The sequence below is a fragment of the Stegodyphus dumicola genome, chromosome 2 (genome assembly GCF_044657685.1).
Source record: "Stegodyphus dumicola isolate Sdum_Otavi_A_Nest chromosome 2, ASM4465768v1".
Classification (NCBI taxonomy): Eukaryota; Metazoa; Arthropoda; class Arachnida; order Araneae; family Eresidae; genus Stegodyphus; species Stegodyphus dumicola.
The window spans coordinates 184,009,341-184,036,878 of record NC_140769.1 but is presented as its reverse complement, the minus strand read 5'-3'; the positions used below and the strand labels follow the sequence as shown (position 1 = coordinate 184,036,878).

The window sequence follows — 27,538 nt, the reverse complement described above, 5'->3', positions numbered from 1 at the left end:
TTTTAATTTAGAAGAATATCGTATCCCAAGAACATTAACTCTAGACATTTATATAACACCTTTTTTCTCGCTGACAATATAAAAGTTAAAAAATATTATATATTTCGTAGAGTCTACCCAATACACAAAATTTCCTTCACCGCTTTCGTTTTTCAAGTAATTGCAGTCAATTGAATTTATCTCAAAATACGTCATTCTGGCACGAATGGCCTCGAACATTTCCTCTTATAAAATATTTCTTTAGGGAAAAGCACATTTCTGTGTTATCATATGTGTGTAGCTAAAATCATAAATGCTGGTAGAATGACAATCGGTAAAATAAAATTGCCGTTTTATTACAGCACGACTCTTTCACTTCTTTAAAATACACCTTGGAAAGAGGAACGATTTTGACAACTAGCAACTCCTGGAATGAAATTATTGGCTTAGGCTTGCAGAGCAACGACGTCTTTAAAAGAGAACAATTAAAGGGTCAGGTGCAGTAAGAACTTTCTCTTTATTTCTGAAATATTTTCCACGATTCATAATTTTACTAGAAATGCTCTACGGAAAGCAAATAATTATAATGTGCAAAATTATAATGAAATGAATAATGAAAGCAAATAATTTCGTAAATAATGTGATAAAGTTCATATTTCTAAAAAATAAAAAATATATATAAATAAAAAAATCTTAAATCTTTCAAATTTTATATTACGCTCAAGGGGGCGTTTTTGAACGTTTTGTGTGTTAACTTTATTTATTAAATATACTATTCTTCGCACTTGAAGAAATTAATAACCCTTTTGGGCTAACGCCCTTTGGGCTAATAAAATGTGTTAAAAAGATTTATTTATATCATCCGATATATATATATATATATAGATTAGTTAGAAATCTTTATAAGAGAATGATATATATGAAACTACGACAATAAATAATATAGCTTCTCATTATTATTTAATAAATCAACTAAAAATTTAATCTAAAAGTTCAGGTTACGGAAAAGGTTTTGATCTGATGAGTTAAATTAAGAAAGCAGTAAGCAGTAGACATATGTATCTCTTTTAGTTTTATTTTAAACTAGAAGGGAAAATGTTTAGTTGATAATTTCGAAACAAAAGTTTTATTAAAGAAGACGAGCAATTACAGGAGCAATTTTGTAATACTGTCTTTCTATGAAGACACATACAAAACTGTACAAATGTTTTGAAAAAGTGGCTTTAGAATAACAGTTTTAAGTTTCTTTAATAACAGTTATAAGTTATTTTTTATTCTTAAGAATTGTTTTCGAAATAACATCAAATTACCTGATTATAGGATTAAGAGGTTTGACATAGTGTTAATGATTTTAAGAAACATTGCTTAGAATAGTAATGAATCTGGTGTGTGCTATTTTGTTCATTAATGTTATGACGTAACGACATTTCTGATTTCAAAACCAGAAAGTGCAGTATCATATATCATATACAAAACTTTTTTTCAAATCATAATAATAGTAATATTTAAATAGTTTTTTCCTCTTAATTCGAACAGCTTGTATAGATGAGATATCAACAGCTTGAAATCGCTTATAATAATACTTTTTAACCCAAAGCGGCTGTAGTACAGGTGGGCTATTAATCTGAAAACGACCTTTTCTTGCGTTTTTTGTGTGCCTTTTCGTTTCATGAACGCATTTCTATGAGCGATGAATCACATTTTTAAATTGTTGCACCAAATATTTTTGTATTATATTTAACGAAATTAAATTATCAAGAATCTGCATGACTGTACGTACATTTCTCGCATGGTGAAGACACGACGGTACCTAGAGCCATCAAATTTTGAATAATGTAATCTTCCATCCGAACATGAGCGCTTGGAAGCCTGAACTTTGAATTAAGAATTTATTTTATTATCTATTTCATATTTTGCAAAATTGCGAATATTTTCATATTGAGAATATTTTCATATTGCGAATTTTCATATTGCATATTGCGAATTATCATATTTTCATATTGCGAATTTTCGATTTAAAACCTCAGCAATTTCAAAGCGAGAACACGGTACGGAAAAATAAAAACATTTTTATCTACAGTGCATGAGACTGTCTATCGGAAATTCTAAAGATATGATGCTTTTAAATATAGTTTTTGCGTATTTAAAATTTTGTAAAATCTTAACGAATTTTTGATTAAAAAACTCGACGATTTCAAAGCGAGCAGTGGCAACACTGTACGGAATAAAACATTTTTATCTCCAGAGCAACAGACTGTCTAACAGAAATTCTAGAGATATGCTGTTTTTAAATATTCTTACCTCAATGTGACGTTATTCCAAATGTTTTCGAAACGTGTATGTGCCTGTAAATGAAAAAAAAAAAAAAAAAAAAAAAAAAAAAAAAAAGAAAACGCCTGTTTGGTCCTAATACAAAAATCTGAGAAAACTTTGAGTTCTTTTTTTTTTCCGAAATTGACCTATTGGAACTGCAATACTTTTATCATTTTCATGTAGCGTAGACTAAAAAGAGAACCCATATTATATTTTGAAAAATTGCGCAGGATATTCAGTGAAATTAATGCATAGCTGTTTTTTATATAACTAAATCTTTTCTTTATTAAAAATGTGCACAAGTTCAACGTAGTGTTAATTCACGACGAAAGTTAAAAAACATTTTTCTAATATTTAGCTTTGTATTATCGTATAGGTAATTTTATATATTATGTCTCTATTTTTGGGGGAGCACTAATACCTAAAACATCGTAATGGCTTAACTTAGTTAAGATTTTAGTTAACATTAGGTGTCAAACCTCAATCTGCCTACCAAGATGAAATTGTAATTTCTTTTTAATTTTATAATTTTTCTTAATTTTTGAAGATATTTTTTTCATTTTTTGATATTTGAACGATAGGCTTTTTGTGGTACTAGGCTAGAATCTTAAAATTCCAGATCGCAGTTCTTTTTTTTTTTTTTCTTATTACTCTATTTATTGATGTGTATTATTATGAACACGCTATTTATATAAACTGCAAAGGAGCGATCTGTACGCAATTTTTTGTTATTTTTACCATGATTAATTTGAATATGAGAAAAATTCCCTTAAAACGTTACCCCCGCATGCACCCCTCTTCTTAAGCAGATACCTCGAGTAATCAAAGTAATCAATAAATGAGTTAAAAGTAACAAGTATTTGTAAATGTTTAAAAGAATTATCAAAGTAATGAATTAACTTTTAAAGTAATGAATTAAAATTATTTTAATTATAGGCAAAACTAATGAAAGAGCTAAAAATAATTTAGGCTAGTCTCTAGGCAAAATGCTAAAAGTGAAAACGGATCCACAAACAACCCTAAGCAATTAACATCTATCTATAGTTTCATCATTGTAAAAGTACCAGTAATTCCAATTAATGACATTACAGCTAATCCTAGTCGCAAACTAGGAAACGAGGAATGATAGGAGGTTGAGGAGGAAAAAAATACACAGACATTTATTTACCAGTAACAGAAGTATAAGAACAATTGAATAAAGTTTTCTGCAATTTTTCATTTTGATGGAAATGTGTAGAATGAAACTGATTATATGGATTTTTGAATGCAGTTTTCAAATATAGAGCATATCTAGATAATACCTTCGGTAATAATTTCTGAAACACATGTTAATTGGGCAAATTTAAATAAAGGCATTTAAGTAAAGGGTTCTTTCGAAAAGTGAGTTACAACAGAAAATTTCAATATTAAGCTTTATATCGTTGATAACTTTTGAAAGATTCAAACAAAATTCGTTACCGTAAACATTTCATTTCATACTTATCAAAACTAGCAGCGGTGAAATGTAAAAATTATAACAAAACAGTCTTTCCACAAACACTCCGATTAAAGAATTAAAGAAGCAGAAGTCGGCAAAAGACGAAGAAAGTAAATAATATTCCTATCTTTTTTATAAAACTTTCATAATAAGGAAGGATAAAAAGTTTAAAAAGTTTTTAATCACCTTTTTTATCTTGCCCTCAAAGATTAAAATCTAAAACGCAGAGCTAAACGGATAATATCAATGATCTATAGACACGCAGATTTCACATTATAATCTATGGCAGATTGAAATAACATAATTACTTCGAACATACATACAAACTTTCATTGTACATTGTACTTCATACAAACAATATATTTACATTAGTATATCTAGTTACATCGAATTAAAATAAACATCATTTTAAGGAGCTAATTGAAGGATTTCTTTTTTTTTTTTTTTTTTTTTTTTTTTTGTGCACTTTATCATACTTAGTTGAATTACTAAGGTGAATTCTCTTATTAATACATTTCCTTTCATTTTTTTTAACTTGTTACACACAAATGCATCAGCACTGAAATCTTACATTATTATTTTTGTAAATTAATGTATCATAAATACAGAAAATATACATTAGAAAATCACATAATACTTACATTTACACTAATATATCTAATAGAGTCGTATATTATTTATATTATTTTTTAATTAATGATTTAATTATTACATTAATACAGTCCAAATTCTTAATGTAACTATTTTATAAAAACTGTTTATACCATATTATGCTGTTTCAGACACTTGCAATATTTCTGAAATCTTGCATTATTTTTGCAAGTTGTAGAATAAGAGGTATTTATACAGATGTGATAGCATCTTGACATATGTCTTCTCTTTTATATGCAAAAAGTTTCTTCATAATCAAGGAAACCTTTTGTTGTAATTGAGGTATCGTTAGCATGCATTTAATGTACTCAGGCGTAATTTGTGACCTTCCTTTGCAGTGTAGCTCTTTTGTGAGCTGGCACTTGAAAACATAGTGTTCTTGGTCTCCCTTTTCCCCACATACGCACTTGTCTGAATCGCTCAAATTTCGTGCAAAGTAGTACGTGGGGAAAGGACTATGTCCAGATAAGAATATGTTGATGAAGAAAATATAAGAGATTGGATCATATGTGGGTTTCTTGTAGAAGTTGAAAAGCCTTCTACCTACTTCTGCATTTTCCCATTCAGTTTGCCATTTTTTTAATGTAATTTTTTTCAACATATGTTTCACATACGATTTAGGGAATGGGACATTGATTGGAGGTAGAGATGGATCTTGAGCTGCATTTTTAGCAAGCGCATCTGCCCTTTCATTTTGGGCTTGTCCAGCATGCGCTTTTACCCACTTTATTTTTATAGATGTTCTCTTGCGCTGTGATAATAAATCGTAGATATCTTGCACTATTGATGATTTGTTTCTTGCATCATCGACAGCTTTAATTGCCGCTTGGCTATCACTGTAGATGGTAACATATGTTAGATGCTTTTGATGAGACCACAGAATAGCGTGTTTTATGGCTGAAAGCTCAGCTTGGAAAACGCTGTTGTTGTTCCTTAGGTGTCCTTTCCATTCTGTTGTTTCTTGTTCTGAGAGGAGTGCAAAGAATGCGCATCCTACTTCTTCGTTTAACTTTGACCCATCTGTGTACACGACTGGAAATGAAGGTACACTGTGGGTGTCTTCTTTTGTAGATATTCTGAGTTTTGCATGTACTGCAGGGTGTCTTAGGTAAGGATTTCGTGGCTGTTCAAAATCAAGAGGGCACAGGTTTTGATCTTCTACCTCTATGTTTTTCTTGAGGTGGAATAACGTGGCTAAGTCTGCATCTTCTTTTGCTTTCAGGTGGAGGGGTGGGATTCCTGTTAATACACAGAGAGCTGCCGTTGAGGTAGTTCTGTATGCTTTTGCTATTTGTAAGAGGAAGGGGCGTTGGATCGAAGCTAAGAGTCTTTTCCTTTTCACTGTCATAGGGTGAGTCCATGCTGATGCCCCGTAGAGGATTATTTTTTCGATCACGGTATTATAGAGAATGTTTTGCATCCTCGACTTGAGGCCCCACGTTGTGCCTTGCATCCTCGCGAGGGCTCTAGAAATAGTTTGGGTCTTCTTCCGAATTTCCATGAGGTGTGGGATCCAAGAAAACTTTTGATCAATTTTCAATCCAAGAAATTTGATTTCTTTTGAGATCTTGATTCTTCTATTATTGATTTTAATGCAAGGTAGCCTTTGTAGCGATTTGCCCGGTTTTGGAAATAAAATAATATGTGATTTAGACTCTGAAATTATTAGTTTTTGATTGACGCAGAGTGAATGGAATATGGAGAGAGTCTCTTTACTATTCTTTTCTAGTATGTCTCTTGAATGCCCATTTGTTACAAAGGCCACATCGTCGGCAAAGGCGATGAGCTTTGTATGGTCCGGCCACTTGTAGGAGGTGATATAATTGAAGGTGATGTTCCACAGGTCTGCACTTAGACAAGAACCCTGTGGACAGCCCCTCGTTATTATTCTTTCTACTATACAGTTGTTGCTGATGATTATCGTTGCTCTGTTTGTTAGGAAACTATTCATTAGCTTGAATATGTTCTGAGGGCATTTAATGTTGCGCAAGGCTTCAAGGATACCAGGCCACCACACGGAGTCAAACGCATTTTTGAGATCCATGCAGAGTACTGCTGTATGGAGAGCTGAAGATTTATTCCTACGGATCTGCTCTTGAAGTTCTAGACCCCCCCCAAAAAATTATCCCGTAGGGAAAGAAAAAACAACAGGAAAAGCTTTATAAGTAGCTGGAATCACGAGCTGCCTGAAATTTCCGCAAAATAAAAGGAATAATAAAGAGGATTTTGCTCTTAAAGTAGAAAGAAAAACGTGCACAATCAAAATGTTAACGATCGTAATAATGCTTTCAAAGTCAATGACGCTGACAAAAATTATAAGCATATTACGAAAATCCCAAAAACTGCATGATAATCAATTATGTAAACGTATAAAGCCTAATAGTCTTAAAAGGAAAAAAAAAAAAAAAAGATATGAAGTGAAGGAAAATCCTCATAATGGACACGGAAGATGATGAAAATGATTTCAAAATCTTAACAATTGAATAACTCTAACAGATCCCAAACAGCTACTCAATAAAGTCGAAAACCACGTAAATGAATTTAATAAAATTCTTATGGATCAGATAGTAATCGTCTTTAAGACGTTTTAACTATTCTGTGGCGATGATAAATAATCATTCTAACAGCTTCATTATATCATTTATCATACTATTTACGAAGCGCGCGCTTGCTAAATTAATTTGCATCGGAACAGAAATCAAATATATGAACTCTCGCGGTCTGTAATGAATAGAAACATAAAAACTTTCAAAATAATGCGATCCACCTGCGTCCAGATATGCTAAAATAGTCTGTTATACTATATAGATAAATACTTGCCTTAATAGAAAGGAAGCTGCACAGCTAATTACGAGTTAAAAAGATATGAGCAGTTCCCAAGATGTACCTTAAGCATGTGCTGTTCCTATAAATTATAATAAGAATAATCTATTCTCCTTTGTGTCAATTTATATGTCTTCAAATCAAGCTGTATGAATTGCAGGCCTTAGATTCTAGCATAAATTTATGATGTTTAACAGTCTTTGCAGACGACTTTGATTGAAAATACATCAACTGTAACTACGGACCCAGTAATCGCAATGGAGATTTGATATGTAATTATGTTAATTGAAAGACCTATTGCTGTTTTAACACTAGAGGACAGAAAGCATTTCCTTCTCAATGGAAATTTCGGAGATGTTATGGTAATAGTCACTTTAAAAATAAGTAATATTTTGAAACTTACAGTTTAAAAGTAGGTATGTTCTGAGATTATCTTCCTAATTTTTTATACGATTTAGATTTCAACACAAGTTTCTCCTATTCGTGCATTTGAGATAAATTAGAGCTGATTTACAGTGGGTCGTTTTAGTCAATTTCTGGTAAAACTCTGCTTTCTAACGCAGAAATTGGAACAGCTGGTAAGACGATAACCTGTAAAACTTCTAATGCTACTTCTGAAGTTATATGTGCAGAAATGCAGATCTTTTAACTAGATGGTTCTTTAAATAAAAAAACCTGTCTTATCAAAATGTTCAGAGGTCAGAAGGTTCAACTGGTAAGAAAAGATATAATTAGGCTATTAATATGGTCCAATATGGACCAACTAATAGTTAAATTTGCAGAACACTAATAGGTCCATCCCTGTTCGATTCCGAGCGAAAGGGATATTTTTATGATTTTCTCAGCGTATTATATAAATACTAATTAGTATTGCTTCGACAGCTCTTCCTATCAAACATCTTAAAACCTAAATATTTAAAACTTAAACCTCCTTCATATCAGGCAAATTAGACCTCGATTTCGTGACCGTATTCAAATAAACAAACAGGCTATTAATGAAGTTCAGTCTGTATGTCTAGACTTTCGTAACAATAATTCGTGCAATATTTCGTCAATTTGAAGAGGCTAACAAAATTCGCCTTTCACACAAGATTCTTAAATTTACAACTCTCTTATGGACATAGTTCACATTCTATCCAAATACTTTGAAAACGAAATTCAGGTATGAGTCTCAAAATTATAATGTACGTGGTCAAGTACAATTTTATTAATTTCAAGTGAAGTTAACAATAGTAATTTGGTTTAATTAAGGCAAAGCAAACGAATTTTATCTGCCTAGGGAAAGGAATGCTTTCGGGAAGGATTTTATAAAAGAAACTGACTCGCATCCACTTTAAACATGAGAAAAAGCATGAAGATTCACATGGAGTCGACCGTTCATCGACCCAGTGTATCTAGCATTTCAGAACTTTACTACTTTGCCACCAATGGACGCTAGTTATAGTAGAGTTTCCTCCGAGCACCTGAAGGTCCAGAATCTCCAGCAAAGCATTTCAGGATTTTTTTAACGATAGAGTTGTCTCATTAAGGAATATGCAAAATGTTTGCCTTAAATTCTTTTCCTCTGCATAGAAATGGTAATAGTAGCTGCATGAGCATTAAAAAAAACCTGGAAAAGAAGAAATGTCTATAAAGCTAAAGATCTATCAGTCTTCTTCCTTCACTGACAAATATTCTTGAAAAAGGTAGTTCTCAGAAGGATAGAATATTCTTTTTCTTTAAATAATCCTTTAGAATGACTCAGATGGAATTCTTAACAACTGTTCTGGAGGATGTTCAGAGGTGATCCAAACTATCCATCTAATTAATAAATTAATCACTTGTTGAATCTTTTTTTTTTTTAAAAAAGGGATAGGTTCTGCAATCTTTCTGAAGACAGAAATGTTTTTGGATAAAATGTGGTACATTGGTCTCTTCTGCAAGCTAATTCAATTCGACTTACCTTTTGCAGTAGCAAAAGGCAGAATATACATGGCAGAAAATTCCGGCTATTAAAAAATATTTTGCTCATAACTAAATCATTATCAGTGACAAGGTAGAGTAATTAATAGAAAAGATAATACCCGTACTTAAATATAAAATTTATTTTAATGCAATAAGAGTTTTCGTTAATAGTACTATTTACGTATTCCATTGGTAGTTTGCATCTGTGAAAATAAATTTTGTGTTTTGTACGTTAAAAATTAAAATAAAATAAATAGAAAGAACTGCTTATTGAAGTAACTCTTTTTTACCGCTGCTTAGGGTTCATGACCAATATTTCGAAAGTAAGAATTTTGAATATTTGAAATAGGTTAGATCAAAGAACAATAATCAGTTTTTGTCATGCGTTTTGTAAATTTCCAACAGTTGTAGAAAGAATTGTTGCGACATTTCTTTGTCGAAATTCTGATTCTTAACTAAACAAGGATGGTCTAATTCAGAAGTCAAACAACAAAAATCAGCGTTATACCTACAAAATTTTCACAGGACTAGTTTCGATGGTTTTACTGAATCATCATCTTCAGCTGCAAAACCGCAAATGAACAAGATAGGAAATAATGATCAGATAAGATAAGAAAGCCTGGACAAGAATAAGCAAGTGGCGCCATCTGTTGGCGAAACCAGAACTAAAACATAATTTCTCTAAAAGCCGAAGGCAAATTTGGATTGGAATTAGGATCGTTAACTAGAACAGAAAGATTTTTATGAATGTGAAATGCCTCTAGAAAATCCAGTTCTCCAATGGAAGATGTTTTTTGAATAATTTTGGCAGCAGAAAAATTGAAAGTGTGATTTTCGGACCAACAATGTTGAGCAACAGAAGACTTCTGTGTTTCCTTTTTTCTAACATATGCCTCATGTTCTTTGACGCGAAATTTTAAGGCTCTCTTAGTTTGGCCAATGTAAATTAAACCACACTGGCAAGGAATCCTATAAATACCCAGGAATTCATATCTGGAATGGGGTCCTTGAGTATAGAAGTTGGAATTTTATTGATGGGAGAATAAACAACCCGAAAGTTAAATTTCTGCAAAATATGTGCAACTTTATAGCTAATTGATGGAAAGAAGGGAATGACAACAGAATTTTTATAATCTCCTAAAATAAGAGTGTGGCTTTTAGTGTGTTCAGATGAGAATTTTTTAACTGCTTGATTAATAATGTTGGGTGAAAAGCCCCTGTCAATAGCTATTGCTTTTAAATAATTTAGTTCTTCATCAAGGGCTAATTTCGAGGAGCAAACTTGAAGAGCACGAAAAACATAGGAATAAAATGAAGCTAACTTTTGTTTAGTCGGATGACATGATTTAAAGTGTGGTGGAAGGCAAACCGATGAAGGTTTACGGTAAACTGTAGTACTGAAGTTGGATGTGTTACGTGTGACCAGAATGTCGAGAAACGGAAGAAAATTGCAAGTCTCAAGTTCAAAAGTGAACTGAATAGCAGGATCAATAGAATTCATTGTTGAAAGAACTTTATTTAAATCATCTTTATTACCTTCAAACAGGGTAAAAGTATCGTCTACGTAGTGGAACCATGCCGGGAAGTTTAAAGTTTCAAACAATTTTGATTCATAATAATGCATGTAGATATCAGCCAGGATGGGACTGAGGGGGCTTCCCATGGCTAATCCCTCAGTTTGTTTGTAATATTTATTTTGGAAAACAAAATGTGTTTGTTTCAAACAGAGTTGAGTGAGAGAAATTAGCTCCTCAATTTCGATGCAAGAGAAATGAAATTCGCGAAGTCTGGTTTCTAGACATCTTAATGCACCCTCCACTGGGACATTGGTGAATAATGATTTTACATCAAAAGAAACCATGAGTAAATTACTAGGAGAAATGTTTTTAATCTTTTTTACAAACTCTATTGAATTTTTTATGGTGTAAATGTTATTGTCTAATAGAGTGGAAAATCTAGAAACCAAATATTTAGCTAAAGGATACGAGGCAGTACCTAAATTTGATACAATATGGCGGAAAGGAATACCACTTTTATGAATTTTGGGAAGAGCATATAATCTGGCACAATTCGCAACAGATGGGATAAGCGAATGTTTTAAGTTGCTTGAAATGATTTGCGAAGATTTGATCGCAGTTTTTATTTTGGATAAGTCCGAAGGTGAAGGATCTTTAGGGATCGGATTATATGGTCCTTCGTTTAAGAGTTTAGTGACACCATCGATGTAAGTGTTCTTATCCATGACGACTATCTGGCCGCCTTTGTCGGCCTTTGAAATGATAATATCCGGGTTAGAATGAATTTCGCGCATTGTAGCTCTTTCTCTCGCAGTTAGATTTGGTTTCAAAGATTTATTATTGGATTTCACATTATGAGCGATAAGATGAGAGATAAGGATGGTCTGTACACATGTTATCGTTAAAGGTTCTTGAGTGATAAATCATAAAGTGTTATGGCTGAATAATCGGGAAGCAAAGGGCACAACAAGCAGCCACTATCGACGTTCAACGTAGACGAAAAACTGTATTTGAATATTCAACTCAAAACTAGAAAAAAAGAAGAATATTTTTCTTTCCCCTATAATTTAATATACAATATATTTTTATATTACAAAAACAAAGAGTTTTCCAAGCTGATAAAATCTGCTGGTTCTTTTCTGAAAAGAAGCCCGTATTTATTTCTATCATTTAATAAAATTTACTGTCCGTATTTTTTTTATTAAATCAAATAAACAGACTGCTACGCCATAAAAACCAATCAAATATTTATTTATGAGAAAAAATAAATTGAAAGGAACTGAGGACAAAGTATGGCGATAACGTATAACTTGAAACAATCGCCTTGAAGGAAAAACAGTTTCAAGCAGTTTAAAATTTTAAACGGTTATTAGATAATAAATAAAAGTACAGAAATATTAAACCCAAAATTAGGTCTTTTCAAACTTTTCCTTTTTCATATTTTAAAGGTAAAATGCATCTCATTCTTCCTTTGTAAATGAAACATGTATGAATCCGTTTTTGATACAAAATACAAATATAAACTTAACGATATAAATTTAGACACACTGAAAGCAAGACAGAGAGTGTGTAGAGACATTAGGTTATTTTAGAAGCAGGAGTGATGAAAAATGAGTAACGCCTTCGCCGGGAATCAAACCACGGAACTCTGGGATACGCGCTCAGCGTACAGACCACCACACCACGAAGGCATGCCAAGAAGGCGGGGAGAATGTATATATGTATTCTCCCTCTTTTAGAGGGCGGCTGGTGTTTTTAGGGGACACAATCGCCAAATCCTGGGTGTGGAGAATCATCATCCACCACCTTTTTTAGTTCGGAAGCCACTGTAGAGACATTAGGTATTTTTTAGAAGCAGGGGACTTGAAAAATGATAACGCCTTCGCTGAGAATCTAACCACGGACCTCTGGAATACGCGCCCAGCGTGCAGACCACCACACCACGAAGTCGGGAGAAATACCTTATAAGTGTAAAAATTATTTTACGATTTACATTGGCGACATATTAGAAACTAGTAGCTGATTCGGTTATTGAAACATAAATAATAACAATATATGAAGTTGTAAGTTAATTAAGTAATTGTACGTATTGTATTATTTGTGTTACCTTTTTATCGTAAATTTTCCTCTATTACACTAGATATTGTTTGTTATATGTATTGCAAAGTTGTAGTTAGTTTGCAAAATTTAATAGCAACTCGAAGCTTAAATTTTAAGCCTATGCCAAAATATGAAATATTAGATTATGACTTATTGAACTGTTTAAATTACTAGGTACACAGATTAAGCTAGAAACATGGTGACATTTCATTTATGAACTCGATGCAATATAGAAATTTTTGTTTCAGCTTTTAACTTTAACAAATCTTTTAAATAAGTAATCTAATAACAGATTTATCAATTTTTAGTTTAGATTTTAAAAGCTATTTGGTTACGGGGCGTCTCATATAATTAACCTGGCCAGGCGTCGGCAACCTTATTTGGCTGCGGGTCAAAATTAGTCAAAATACGTGTATTAAGAAGACGTTTCGGGTCAGAGGTATTTTAATTTTAGAACAGTCTTTCTTGGTGAATAATAAGATAAATTTTATTGAGAAAATAATTACAATACGCTTTAAACATTAAAATTAAAACAAATTCAAAATTCGGGCTTCCAAGTGCCCATGTTTGATTGGAGGACTACGTTTTTCAAAATTTGATGGCTTTATGTACCGTTGTTTCTACACGATGCGAGAAATATTCATGCGTTCATGCAGATTCTTCATTATTTAGCTTCTTTAAATATAATACATAGGCCCGGTGGCGCAGTGACTAGTGCATCGCGCAGCAGCATCACAGGTCCGGGGTTCGAACAGGGCATATGCTTACGCACCCCGGGGCCCACGGTCAAGAAAGCAGATTTGGGGCACTGCAGGCCTTGGCCCATTAGGGCTGTTTGCGCCACTGAGTTTAGTTTTTAGTTTAGTTAAATGTAATACATGGCGATAATATTTGGGGGGCAGCAGTTTGAAAAGTGATTAGACACAAAATGCAGTTTTGAGACTAATAGTCTTTCTGGGCTAACGCTCCTTGGGCTAATTATAATTATTATAAAAATAAATGTAACTGAATCAATTTTATTTTTCTCTTCAATATTAATGGCTACCCTGATGCTAAACTTGTGATGCCAATTTAGTCAAGTATGGCTTTTGGTTAGTCATCTTAAGACGAATGCGAATTCAGACAAGATGGCAAAGCCAGTTTTATGGAATTATGGATTGTGGACTGGCGTAGCCAAACTTACCAATTTCTTCTTGAAATTATGTTACAGTTTTCATATTTTAAAAATAAAAATGCATATTCGCCACTGCTACTTTGTAATCAAACAAAAATATTATTAATATTGTTCATTTTCGGTTTGTTTTTATGTATTCTTCAAGTATTCATTTCATATTTATGTTTTATAATTTATTTTTATATATTATTCTTTACTTTCGGAACTCAAGTGGGCCACTTGAAATTATGAAATGGGTCACTTGGTAACCCCGGATGATACTTTGCCGAGGCTTGACCTAGGTGATGTTTACTTGACGTAAATGTGTGCAATTTTCTGAACAGACTGGGCGTAACAGATTCTGAACAGATTACGCGTAACATTTTATTTTAGCATCTAAAGAAACTGAATTCGGTGGAAAGATGCATGTAGCTGCTGTGCACATTAAAAACGAAAGGACACTCAATAACATAAACATAGCATTCTATAGAATAAGTCATTCTATAGAATGATGACTGGTAAATGCTTCACGAGAAAAGAAATTTCTAAAAAATGTTGTTCTGTTTGTTAGGTGTTCTGAAGAGTATATCAGACAGAGCGCATTTGTTTATGCGCTCTATACCTAACAATATATGCGCTCTATACAAACTAATTGTTAGGTGTATCTAACAATTAGTTTGTATAGAGCGCATAAAAATTATGGCTAGGTGCCATTATACACCTAACAATTAGTTTGTTAGGTGTTCTGAAGAGTATATCAGATAGAGCGCAGCCCAGACGGTATAGTGGTTAGGGAAGCCTGAGTGCGATACCGAAGGGCCTGGGTTCTAATCCCGGAGAAGGCATGGTTGTAACTGTCCGTTCCTTCATAGAAGGCGATGGTGGCCCACCTATTAGGTGCCTCCGTAAGACCACTATATCTGGCCTTGTTTAAATTAATGGACTGTGTTACAATGTAACTGTTCCCAATCTGCCATTGGAAAAAAAATATCAGATAGGGCAATGCTTTGGAATTTCTAGAAGAATCTAAGGCAAGAAAATATGTTAGATACTTCAGTTAGTCAGTTTCGTCACCCCCATTCCATCGAAAGTGGAATATTTATTTCATATATTCAGCAATTACAATCTCTCTAGATTTCATAAAATTTAGTAAATTGTTCTGTTAACGGAAGGAAAACAAAATTTTCAAAGATGCGAAGTTTGATTAGTTTACTTCAAGAGCAAGCTTTCCTTGTCAAGATATTATTTTATCACTTTAATCTTTGACAATGAAAATAAATGTTTGAATCATTGAACAAACAAAATTATGCTCGAATATATATATATATATATAATGTTTTTCAAACTATAATGCATTATGTATAACTCTTTTTGTTATCTTAGACAAGTTATTCTCCTCTAAAATTAAACAATAATATTAAATTTTAGTTGAGGAAGCTCGTCATACGAACTTTGCACGGGCAGACAAATTATGAAATGTAAGGCAGCTGGTGTCACAATTATAGCTACAGTCCTCCAAAAATAAATAAATAAATACGTACATAAAGCTACTGAGTACAGTTTTCTGACTATTTGTATTTAGCCTTTGACCAGCATGATTTTGTCTGTAATTTGAAATTGAAGATGCTAAAATATTTCTCGATGCATCCATAATTACAGGTAGAAAACAGAGTCCAAAAAGCAATTTACAACAAAACATAGGAAAAATGAGCCAGGAATCAGACAGTCCTTTGAAAGAGTTCTTGCCTCTTATGTGCCATACATTACCGGAAAAACTGCGGCTGAAAGCGAAGAAAGAATTGAACGAGACAGAAGAAAATTTCCGACGAGGAATACAACATCTCAAGGACTTCATTCTAAGTAAGTTATATATTTCTTCTTTTCTATTTACAGGAAATATTATATTATATAACGCATATCTGCAAACAGCATGCGGATGAATCACACTTAAAATGAGAAAGAAAATTTAACTAACACTGAATATTTTTGCGACAAACAAGGAAAATCGAAAAATTATGCTATAATAAACGTTCACGTTTTGAGCAGCTGGCTTTACATGAATTGCAATAGCGTAAGATCTTTCAAAATTTCAATTAGTAGTTTTATTTGTATAAATTTTGAAAATAAGTAAAATAACAGAAGTGTAAGGTATTTTGAAATTTAGTAAATTGTTCTGTTGTCGGAAAAGTACAAATTTTGATTACACCTTTAAGGAAAGAAAGGTTGCACCTTTAAGGAAGAATTGCACCTTTAAGGAAGAATTGCACCTTTAAGGAAAGAAAACTTTAGGATGAAAAGTGAAGGAAATGTTCTCTTAATGACATCAATGGAATAATCGCTTTTCTTTCCCGAGTTCTAAATGCTAAATCTTCTAGGATTAATATGCTTCTTACATAAACTACTTTGGGGAAATTCTGAGTTTTACATTCATTATTACCCTTTTAAAAACAAAGGCTAAAATGACATTTTTAATCATTCTGTATCTGAAATTTCTCTTTAAAAATCATATATGCTTCTTGTTTTATTGCAGATTGCTGTTAGTTAATTAAGGCAAAGGATTATCTGCCTATGGTAAAGATTATTCTTCGTGAGGGGATATTCTGCGGTTAACATAAATTCTCATTACAGAGAAGAAATGCATGAAAACCTTATGTCTTTAGCTCATTTTTTCAGAATTTGAGAGTGAACCGAGTTATTAATATTCAGCAGCTGTATGCTCTCGGAAAGTAACTGACTGACTTTTCTGCAGACAAACAGATTTCTCCATACACTAGAAACGATTTTAATTTGTTTTCCATGTGACCTGGTAGTGAGTTTTTAAGAACTGTCATTCAGCATTCCGAAAGATCTATAATTTATTTCTCAGTTTATTAATAATGTACACCTTGTACCAAAAAAGGGGGTAAAGCATCAGTTTTATATTACCCATTCTATTGCGCCGACTGACGAAATTTCATTTGCGTTTTTCATGCCACAAAGCACGACTTAGGATATATATTAGATTTATATACTGTCCTAACATAGACACTCCGACACAAAATCGGATTTTTCTGATATAATATACCCAGTTTTTCCTTATTTCGATTGTACGACCCAAATTATGCTAAAGTTTTGTAAAAATAGATTTATTTTAAAATTTTTATTTTTAGTAGGTTTTATTAATTTTTTAAAACACTTTCGAATTATAATCTTATAAGGTATTTCTCCCACCTTCTTGGCATGCCTTCGTGATGTGGTTGTCTGCACGTTGGGCGCGTATTCCAGAAATCCGCTGTTCGATTTCCGGCGAAAGTGTTGCTAATTTTCCATCTTACCTGCTTCCAAAAAATACCTAATGCCTCTAAAGTGGCGCCCGAACTAAAAAAAAGGCGTTGGATGATGGTTCTCCACATCCAGGATTTGGCGATTGGGTCCCATAAAAAACCCCAGCCGCCCTTTAAAAGAGTGAGTATATAAGGTACTTCTCCAACCTTCTTGGCTTACTCTCGTGGTGTGGAGGTCTGCACGCTGGGCGCGTATTTCAGAGGTTCGCGGTTCGATTCCCGGCGTTGCTAACTTTTCCTCTTGCCTGTTCCCAAAAAAATACCGAATGTCTCGACAACCTACAAAAATGTTACCATAATCTTAAAGTAAATGTATTTCTAGCCATACCTGCAAAACATTAGCGTTTTTATAAAAAATTTCGAATAATAATTTGAATTTATATATTAGAGGGTTTTAAAATTTGGCATATTTGTTATAAGCGGTAGTAACGCCAAACGTGTTTGAAATTAAAAAAATAAATTGAACAAAGGTTCAATTTATTTGAAAGAATAAACAATGCAATTTTTTTCGGTCGCACACAGTGAAAAAAGGGGAAAAGAAACTAAATTACTATAAATTAAGACTTTCGCGAAGTGAATTATTCTTGGCGAAAGCTAAAAAAATTGCCCCAAGATAAATTTTTAAATTTCTCGCGAAGTTTCTTATTACATTTTACAAAATTTAATATTTGAATCGTAGAATCTAAATAAGGAAAAAAATGTATATGTTATTTTAGAAAAAGTCCAATTTTGTGTCAAAAAATCTATGTTAGAACAAAGCTATATATAAATCTAATATATATCCTAAGCCGCGTTTTTGTGACATGAAAAACGAAAGTTCGTCAACCAAGTAGAACGGTACGCATATAACTCTTCCATTTTTCTTGTGAAAGATGTGCCTAATTGAGATAATTTAAAGTACAACTAAAATACAAAATGCATTACACAATATTATATTATTACATAGTATATTATACTATTAGAACCATAAGGTTCCGTTATAATTTAAAATAAATTTAAATATAAATAAAATAAATTTAAATTATAATGTGACCTCATGGTAATTTTTGCGAACATTTACAGTATTATTGTAATTTGCAAACAATAAACCTGTCTCTTTATATATATATATATGTTGTAAATTGATGGTAGATTGGATTATCCCCTTAATAAATCTATTAATCTTTTATAAATGACAATAGCTACTTTTTCAATGCTTAAAATTTTTACGTTTGCTTTTTTTTTTTTTGCAATTAAGGATTTTTCTTTACAGAATTTTATGTTTTTAAAGCAACAGAGGTTTGGAAAATACTAATTTAAAAATGTAATTAAAATTCTGACTAAAACGTTTAAATTTTTCATGTTTTTAATTGAATTTCTGTTCCTTGGAGATGGTATATGAAAAGTTTTATTATTATAAATTATTCGTTTATACACTGCTCGACATTGAAAATGCAACACCAAGAAGGAGTGGTCAGAAATGTATGCAAATTTTAGAGTAGACGCACGTCACTTAGTTATGCGAATGATGTGAAATGCGCACCTCTCCGACGCACGTGAAGTAAGATATAAGGGAAGGATCGTGAAGAATGGGCAATATTCGTGTCGTTATTTCTGCTAGACGAATTATCGAAGAAAGTTGGTTTTTGTCCCGGAGGATACGTATAATTGGAGAGAATGCCAGGCGCCGTCAACGAAGGCACTTCCAGCAGATAGACGATTTTACGAGGGGTATGGTGATCGGACTGAGAAGGGCGGGTTGGTCCTTACGTCAAATCGCAGCTGATATCCACATAGATGTGAGCACAGTGCATCGGATGTGAGCACGGTGCTATGGCGAACAAGGTTGGAACAAGAAAATGTAGGAAGAAAGAGGGCTGCAGGGGCAGCCAGAATGACGTCAGCACGCGTGGATCGACGCATTTGCCGACAAGCTGTGGCGTCTCGCAAGTCACTTGAACCGCGATTCTGCAGCATGTGCAAGATACCCTGAATGTTCCCGTGTCGACCAGAACCATTTGCCGTCGATTGGTTGAACGTGGCCTACACTCACCGTGTCCGTTAAGATGACTGCCATTGACCCCACAGCATAGACGCCAACGTTTAGAATGGTGCCGGACTGGAGCGATGTGGAAGAATGGAGAAACGTCGTGTTCTCAGATGAGTCGTGCTTCTGTTATTCAGTGACAGTCACCGCATACGCGTGTGGCGTCGACGTGGAGACAGATCTAATCCGGCAATAACTGTGGAACGCCCACCAAGCGACAACGTGGCATAACGGTTTGGGGCGCTATTGCCTACGATTCCTAGTTCCTCTAGTTCGTATTCAGGGCACTACGACGGCCCAAATATACTTGAATAATGTACTGCGGCCGGTGGCAATCCCCCTACCTTCAGGTGCTGCCTAATGCAATTTTTCAGCAGGATAACGCCCGACCACACAGTGTTCGCATCTGCCAACTTGCTCTGCAAGGTATACAGATGCTTGCCTGGCTAGCGTACTCACCTGACCTGTCACCAATCAAACATATGTGGGATGTGATTGGAAGCCGTTTGCAGACTCTGCCCCTGCCTCTTTCAGAAGACGAACTGTGGCAAATGGTTGAAAGGGAATGGAGAATCATCCCTCAGGACACCATCCGCACTCTTATTGACTCTATCCCTAGACGTGTTTTTTCGTGCATCGCTGTCCAAGGTAGTCGAACATCCTACTGAGCCACGCCGTTCTCGCTCTGTATTATGACTATCATTTTGAAATAAAGATCACTTATTGTTGCTTGCTGTCTCTGTCTTTTTTCCCAATTTCATCAATTTTTGACCACTCCTTCTTGGTGTTGCATTTTCAATGTCGAGCAGTATATATATGTAATATATTCAGGAGCAGGATGAGGAATTTTGATGGCGAAGAAGTGTTGATCCATAATGACGAGGAAAGTGGTGACGGAGGCAGATTTAAATCTTAATTTTTTTTAGCAAACATGTTGCGGCGACAATAACTTGGCACATTAATTGTGCCTATTCCAAGAGATTTTACATTTTAGATAAATTTGCAATAAGAAAGAAAGAGCAGACAGACTGCAGTGCGGCCAGGCCAAAGCATAGAAAGGAGGTGCGTAATGTTCAGGATGAAATCTTAAGTCAGACTGAGTTAGTTTTGGTTTTCAAAGTATTCTGATTGGACAGCTAATATTGCTCCAAAATTACTATTGGCTAGTTGAGTTTTAATTCCACCTAATTACGTAATAATCATATGACATAGAATAGTCTCGAAATGACGCAGTGCAGAGAGGGGTTACTATTTTTAGAATTGAGAAGGGAAATTAATTTACGCTGCTAATTTAACCTTTTACATATTATTTTTCTTACATATATATATATAAAAATAAATATAAAAAGAGGCTAAAAATTAGAATTAAAATTTTTTTTAAACCCGCCCGTAAAAAATTTTTAAACCCGTTCTTTTGTATATATAAGAAAAGAAGTAGTTAACGAGGGAAGAAGAAAGTACGGTAGTACTAAAAGCAACAAATTATATATATATATATACACACACATATATATATATATATATGTATGTATGTATATATGTAAGATAAAAAATATGAAAGCAAACTTCTAAACTTAATTCACTATAACCTGTTATATTTTTTATTTCATTTGGGAACTTCATCTGTCTGTCCTAAAAATAGCGCTGTAAGTCTAAACTGCGTCATTCAAATTTATCATGCGAACTTTCGTAACCCTTAATGCAGATGTCTCTTGACCAATCATCAAATTGTAAACCAAAACTAAAAACTGAAACTTTTGACTCCCTCCCTTCTTTCTATGAACTGATGCGTCACTTTTGCTGGTGCTTTCCTCTTGACCAGACGCTTGTCTGAAATCATGTGTGTGCTACTATATTCGCTTCATTCGCTAGACAGCCAAGGACACATTCACAGAAATACCATTATATGAAGAAGTGATTCAAGCTTATGTTACTTACATCTCGATAGAAACGTCTTGTACATCTTTCAGTGTTAAATGCACCCATTATTATTCTATATCTATTTAATATAAAGTTGCTTTTTTTAAACCTTCATTAAGACAACTAATAAAAAAAGAAGCATAGCTTCATTATTTGAAAGGAAAATTTCTTCATATTTTTGCGTTATTTTTTCTGACACCAGTTGTTACGTTTCTTTCCTTTACTACACGTTCATAAGTACGGGGTTCGTGTGGATTTGAAGTGAATAATTACGACGATGAAGTATCGAAACACACTTTATTTAACCAATATTAATTAGGACAGCTCCAAAGTCAACTTTTACAGTCGTCGAAGATCTACTGTATACTCGCTGGAACAATCAGGGACACAGCCTTCACACTGCCAGGCAATAACGGTGGAGACAGCTTCACTGCAAAGCACCAGAGTACAGCTTCCAGACTCGATTCGGTCGTTCTCGGAACTCCACGTACTCTCGAGACTCTCCGCTCTACAACTCGCGATGCACTCAACGGCACACAGAGCACAGCACCCGACTCTTCGGTTCAGTCGTTTCCGAGCTTAACACACTCTCTCGACGATGCATTAACCGCGATACACTAAGAGACTCTTCGATGTACTCGACGACCCACTCGGCACTCGCTGCCCGGCTGTGAACACGATTGACTCGCTAGACGAGACACCAACTCAATACTAACTAACTCGCCCTCTAGACGAGGCACTCCCTCTGAGACACTAATTGATTGACACTAACTGAGATGAGGCACACATACTAACTGACTGCAGACCAGCAGGGTTTATATAGCTTTCAGCTTGTGTTCGAGAACATTCTGGGTTCGAGAACATCGTCGTCCATGACAAATCGCCAATCGTGTTGCCAAATGTCGCCAAACGGGCGATTTCTCTCCAAATGTGGCAACCCCCCGCCTTCCCTTGTCATTTTATGGCAACCCTAAAACTGCTTTGCAGGGAAGCCATCTTACCGCGCCTGTACATTTCGTAACAATATAATAGGTAAACACGTAAATTAAGTTCTATCCGCGGGAAGACTTCGTCAAAAAGAGTATGACAGAGTATACGCCAAACAAAAGATAAGTCAAAATTATTCTATTTCAATTTATTTTAAAATCTAGTACGAAAGTGGTTGAAAATATTTATTTCAGTTTTGCCTCTGGAAGAGGACAATTTCGTATTTAGCAAGAAGCTTATAATTTTGTATTTAGTAAGAGGTTTACAATTTTGTATTTAGCAAGAAGCTTACAATATTGTGTTTGGCAAAAATCTAAAAAGCAAGAAGCAAGGAAGATTAGCAAAGAATCTTCGCAGATTTAGAACGAAATCTTAACTTCGGTCGTAGAGACTGTGGTAGGAAAATGTTTTTTTTTATGATATTAAGAAAACGAACTTCATTAAAGCGTTAGAAACTCGTGCATGTAATTAATCTATGCTTATTTTTAACTGAGTAAAGTAAGAAATTAATTATGTAAAAATGTTTGAATTCTTAAATACTTAAAAGTATTTTATATGCTTGAAATTGTGCTTCGAATGAAAGAGTAGTCTATGTTACTTATCAAAAGTACTAAAAGAAAGTTAAGATAAATTGAAAATGAATGCAAAGTAAAATTTTAGGTTCTCCAGCCAACACTAAGTTAATTTTCACTAGCGTTACCACCTCAGGCTGAGATTTGATTGCAGTGTGTCTGTCTAGGTCTAGTTGGTTTAATTCTAACAAGTAAATGTGGGGGTAGTCGGTAAGTGTTGTACTCGTTTTACATAAAGTACGCTCGCATTTTACGGTAATGATGCTGGAGAGCATGGGGGAGTCTTAATGTGGATAGAAAGATTGAATTGAGTAAATGTAGAAAAGGTTGAACTGTTAAAAAAAAAAACATGGCTAGTGTAAGATATGTGTAAGCACGTACTAAACTTCCAGGATGCCTGGAAGGAGACAGAGCAAGAATTGCTAAAGAAGGAAGATATTGTAAATATCTGCCACATTGTCCATCTGTAAAGCCTTAAATTTAGATAAGATGTTGATTAAGATTGTAAAGGTGAACTCGCATGTAGATTTATAATTTAGCTATCTTATCCAGGCTTTCAAAGCCTTGTTTTGCGATAGGGTTTTCCTTATTTTGCATAACAAGTTTATTTTAAGTTTGATTACCTGTTTTAAACTTCTCAACTTCCCCTCACATTCTCTCGCCAGGATGTAAATTTAAGTGAAGTGCTATTTAAACGTGTGAATATCTCAGTATATTCAGAGCATGTTTCGCTAGCAAAACGCACGTTTCGTTGTTATTTCGCGGTCTCGCTAGTAGGCTTCTTGGCCTCATCAGATTAGTAACACGCCGGTTAGACTCCTGTAAGTTCACCTCTTAGGCGTAAACTTAAGTGCGCTCTTGCTCCATTTATTTCAGGTTTGACTTGTATTATATTCTACATTTTAGTTTTCACCACAAGTGGTCGGTGTTTTTGTAACGCACGAAGTCCGTGCCTTTCTGTTAATTAGTTTGAATTAATAAAGGGTCATTTTCACGCTTCTTCTGTGCTGATATTTAATTCACGCTTGTTCGAGAATTCGCCAGGTTCATTTTATGATCTAATTTAGTTTATGTGGAATAAAAGAGACAGATCTTACAAGTGGCGCTCGAACTTTTCCGAAGTTATGGCTAACAACGAAGGTGCAGCTGAGTTAGCTCCATCAACATCGCAAACTCCACTGGCTCTTGGCAATATGATAGAAGGCTTTGGTTATCTCGTGGACACTACGAGTGCCTCCATGAAACCCTCAGTGACATTTGACGGAAGAACATCAGTCACTAGCTTCCTAGAAAATTTAGATAATCACTTTTTACTTTATCCCGTTCCTGATGTACAAAAGATCACGATAGTAACGACCGCCTTACGAGGACAGGCATTAAACTGGTTCAAAGGAGTTGGAAAATTTCGATTGGGAGAAATTGGGAGCCCCGTTTATACGTTCGACAATTTTAAAGCCGCCTTGGTAAAAGTGACCCCGTAGGGAAGTACCCCGTGGTAAAAGTGGACCCCTTTTCCCGTGGTGAAGGACAGAGCTAGGCTTGAAGCCGAATTGTACGGCAAGTACTAACATAAAATTGAAGAGTTGTCTAACTTTATCCTACGCAAGGTCCAAGTCGGCTAATTTATTATATGATAAAAAGCCCGACGAAGAATTAATCATAATTATCTTGCCTCGACTATTGCCGGAAGTTCAGGATTATATTGAAGTAAGAAACTCCAGCACTCTAGAACAATTGTTCAATTCGAGAGTAGAAGTTAAGGAGGGAGTCCGTGCCTTTCTGCTAAATTAGTTTAAACTAATAAAGGGTTATTTTGACTCTTCTTCTGTGTTGGTAATTAATTCACGCCTGTGCGAAAATTCGCCAGGTTCATTGTAGGATCTAATTTAATTTATGTGGAATGACAGAGACAGATCTTACAAGTTAAATACTTTGTTTCCTAAAAATATCATGCAAAACTTTTCAATATCATAGAAACAATAAAGAATAAATAACATGAAAGAAACGCCAAGCACAAAACATTCTGGAAAGGAAAGTATAATTAATAATATTTTATCTCATATTTTCAAGAGAAAATAGTTAGCAGTCCGGTATACAAAGTATATCGAGAAAGTCTGTGTGTTTGTTCGCTAATAACTCAGTCACTACTATAGCTATCGCACCAAACTTTCTACAATTCTTTTCTGGGTCTTGGAAAAGGTCGATGTTCACTTTTTTTCCAAAAAGCGTAGCTAAAAACCAGAAATATTAATTAAAAACTCTTAAAACGTTAATTTTCGCCCTCATTTTTCCGAGCGGCGGCAGTGCTGATATCAGCAACTATGGCTTGTTGCTGGTATGCCTACTATGTTTGGTGCGATTTCATCAAAAGACATAAAATAAAAACAAATCTCATTCGAATTTTGAAACAATCGCTTCGAGGGGCACTAGCTCTTGTCTAGATGCACTCCTATGTACCAAATTTCGCAAACCTGGGTCTATTATCTTACGCGCAGCACGAACGAAAGACACACACAGACTCTTCCTTTTATTATATGGAGAGATTTTGTGAAAATTAAAAAAAATTTTGAACATCAAATTCAGCGATTTCAAAACGAGCAATGGCAACACTGTACGAAAAAAACCGCATTTTTACAGCCAGCGCGAGAGGCTGTGTATCGGAAATTCTAAAGATATGCTCTTTTTGAATATTTTGTGTATTGCTGGTGAATTGAATTTTATGGTTTAAATGCGAAGAACATGATATTTAATAAATAAAAAGGTAACACACAAAACGGTAAAAAAGTCCTTGAAAGCTTTCAGAAATAAAATAAAATCTGAAAACTTTCAGATTTTATTTTATTTATTTTTTTGTCTACCCCAAAAAGATAATTTAGCTTTGTTTTCCACAGTAATTAGCTCCACAAAAAATCATTCGGAAATTTTATGAAAATGAATAATATTTTAGGAAAGATGCATTTCTTGTCCAATTACTTAATACATAATGTTTATACATATGACTTTAAAATAAAAATTTGATTTAAGTTTGGGTTTTCAGACTAAATTTCTTCGTGCATTCATGACATAGTAGAGAGTGTAGTTTGGTAATACGTATTTTGATTATTTATTAGAGTAGTACAAAAGTACGGAAAAGAAGTTTAAACTTAATCTAAATAGCAAGTGTCACTCTTACTACATCCCCCTCCCCTATTTTGTATAATTATCGGAAGAAAAGTTCTGAGAATATGATAAATGTGTAATAATTTTTTTATATCTATTGTTTGCATCTCTTTGTTTCTTTTTATGCTTGAATTTTTAGAAATCAATAATTTCCACTAGCTATTGACAGAATTTTTTTCTTTGAACAGGAAAGGAACTTCCATCGTTTAACGATGACGTCCTTCTGGCTTTTCTGAGAGGTGCAAAATTCGATATGAAGAAATGCGAGGACCGCTACAAAAGATATATTTCTATGCGCTATAAAATAGCGGATTTGGTGCATAGACTGGACGAAGACAAGATTCGGAGTATTCTCGATTCAGCAGTGCTTAACTTGTTGCCTTATAGGGATAGCGAAGGAAGAGTCATCATATGCTCAGTTGCCAGTGAGTCAGTTTATGATGAATTTTGCTTTTACTTTATGTCAACATATAATACATGCGTAAATGAGGTAATCGGTCCAAAAATTCAATGGTCAATTTTCCCTGAATAAGCACAAATTTAGGTTCACACAAGAGGTTTTTAATATTTTTACAATGATCTGTGTCTGTCTTTGATCTACATGGGCGTAATGAATATTTTCCTCCTAACGACTCTTATGTCAAACATCAAACTTCCAAGAAGTTTTGGTTTTTGTATTTAAGCTTTCTGCATTATATAAATCGTTTATTAGATTTTGAATAAAACTGGACAAACGGAAGTGGTACTTTAACTTGAAGGTCATAACAGATTTTTATGGATAACCAGAAATGTTATTTTACTTCACGTGGATAACAGGTTTTAAGGAAAAATTATATTAAAATCTAATTCGAAATATCTCAGTTTTAGTATTTAAGACCTTTTACACCAATGAGAACAACATATTATATTTTGGCTAAAATTGATAAGTCGGAAGTGATACATTACATGAATTCGAACAGAGTTTCGCGAAGAAATGTATTATGATTTGCAATCAAAACCTTCTCAGTTTGTTATCTAAAACTCGTATAAGAATATTCAATGCATATAGAAAAATATTTTCAAAGTTCTAGAAAATTAAGGATATTTTTTCTTTTATTTCATCAATTCTAATCAATATACGATGAAAATTTTCAACATAATCCCCATTTTATTGAATATATTTTATTGCAACGAAAACCTAAATCTTTATGCCATCCTGAAACAACATTTTCCATGTCTCCTTTGTCTGCTTATTTATAGCAGAGTTAAATTCTCAAATTTCCCGCCATCCTGAAGGATTTTTAAAATGTGGGAATGGAAATGTTAGACTAGAATACTCCTTGCAGAATACTCCTGAGCAATTTCTGAAGTTCTGGCATCATCTTTCCACAAAAGAAACTGATTGCTCTTTGTATCTTCCATGGTTGAAGAAATAGTGATAAAAATATGCACTGAATCAGTCAAATAACTAAATCTAACTAAACAATATTGCATGTGATAGTACATTAACATGTCATGACATGTCTCTGGCCAATATCGTTACATATGAGTTCTAGGAATTGAATTAGAGCTTAATTATCTTTAGAAGCACCCTACGTACAAACATGATTGAGAA

The 27,538-nt window shown here is 33.9% G+C and overlaps 1 protein-coding gene across 3 annotated transcripts in view; it reads left to right on the top strand.

Annotated features, from left to right (window-relative positions):
- Window positions 1–261: 261 nt before the first annotated feature.
- The window catches only part of LOC118202832 (retinaldehyde-binding protein 1-like), a 39,057-nt gene continuing 11,780 nt past the window's right edge, over window positions 262–27,538 (top strand). Inside the window, exons 1-3 of one of the 3 annotated variants that reach the window (XM_035375035.2) lie at window positions 262–471; window positions 15,617–15,817; window positions 26,133–26,369. In XM_035375035.2, the coding sequence (XP_035230926.2) occupies window positions 15,664–15,817; window positions 26,133–26,369 (391 nt within the window). In that variant the 5' untranslated portion in view covers window positions 262–471; window positions 15,617–15,663. Of the gene's footprint in view, window positions 482–15,616; window positions 15,818–26,132; window positions 26,370–27,538 lie in introns of all 3 variants that reach the window. The other 2 variants (XM_035375036.2, XM_035375037.2) reach the window with 2 other exon arrangements.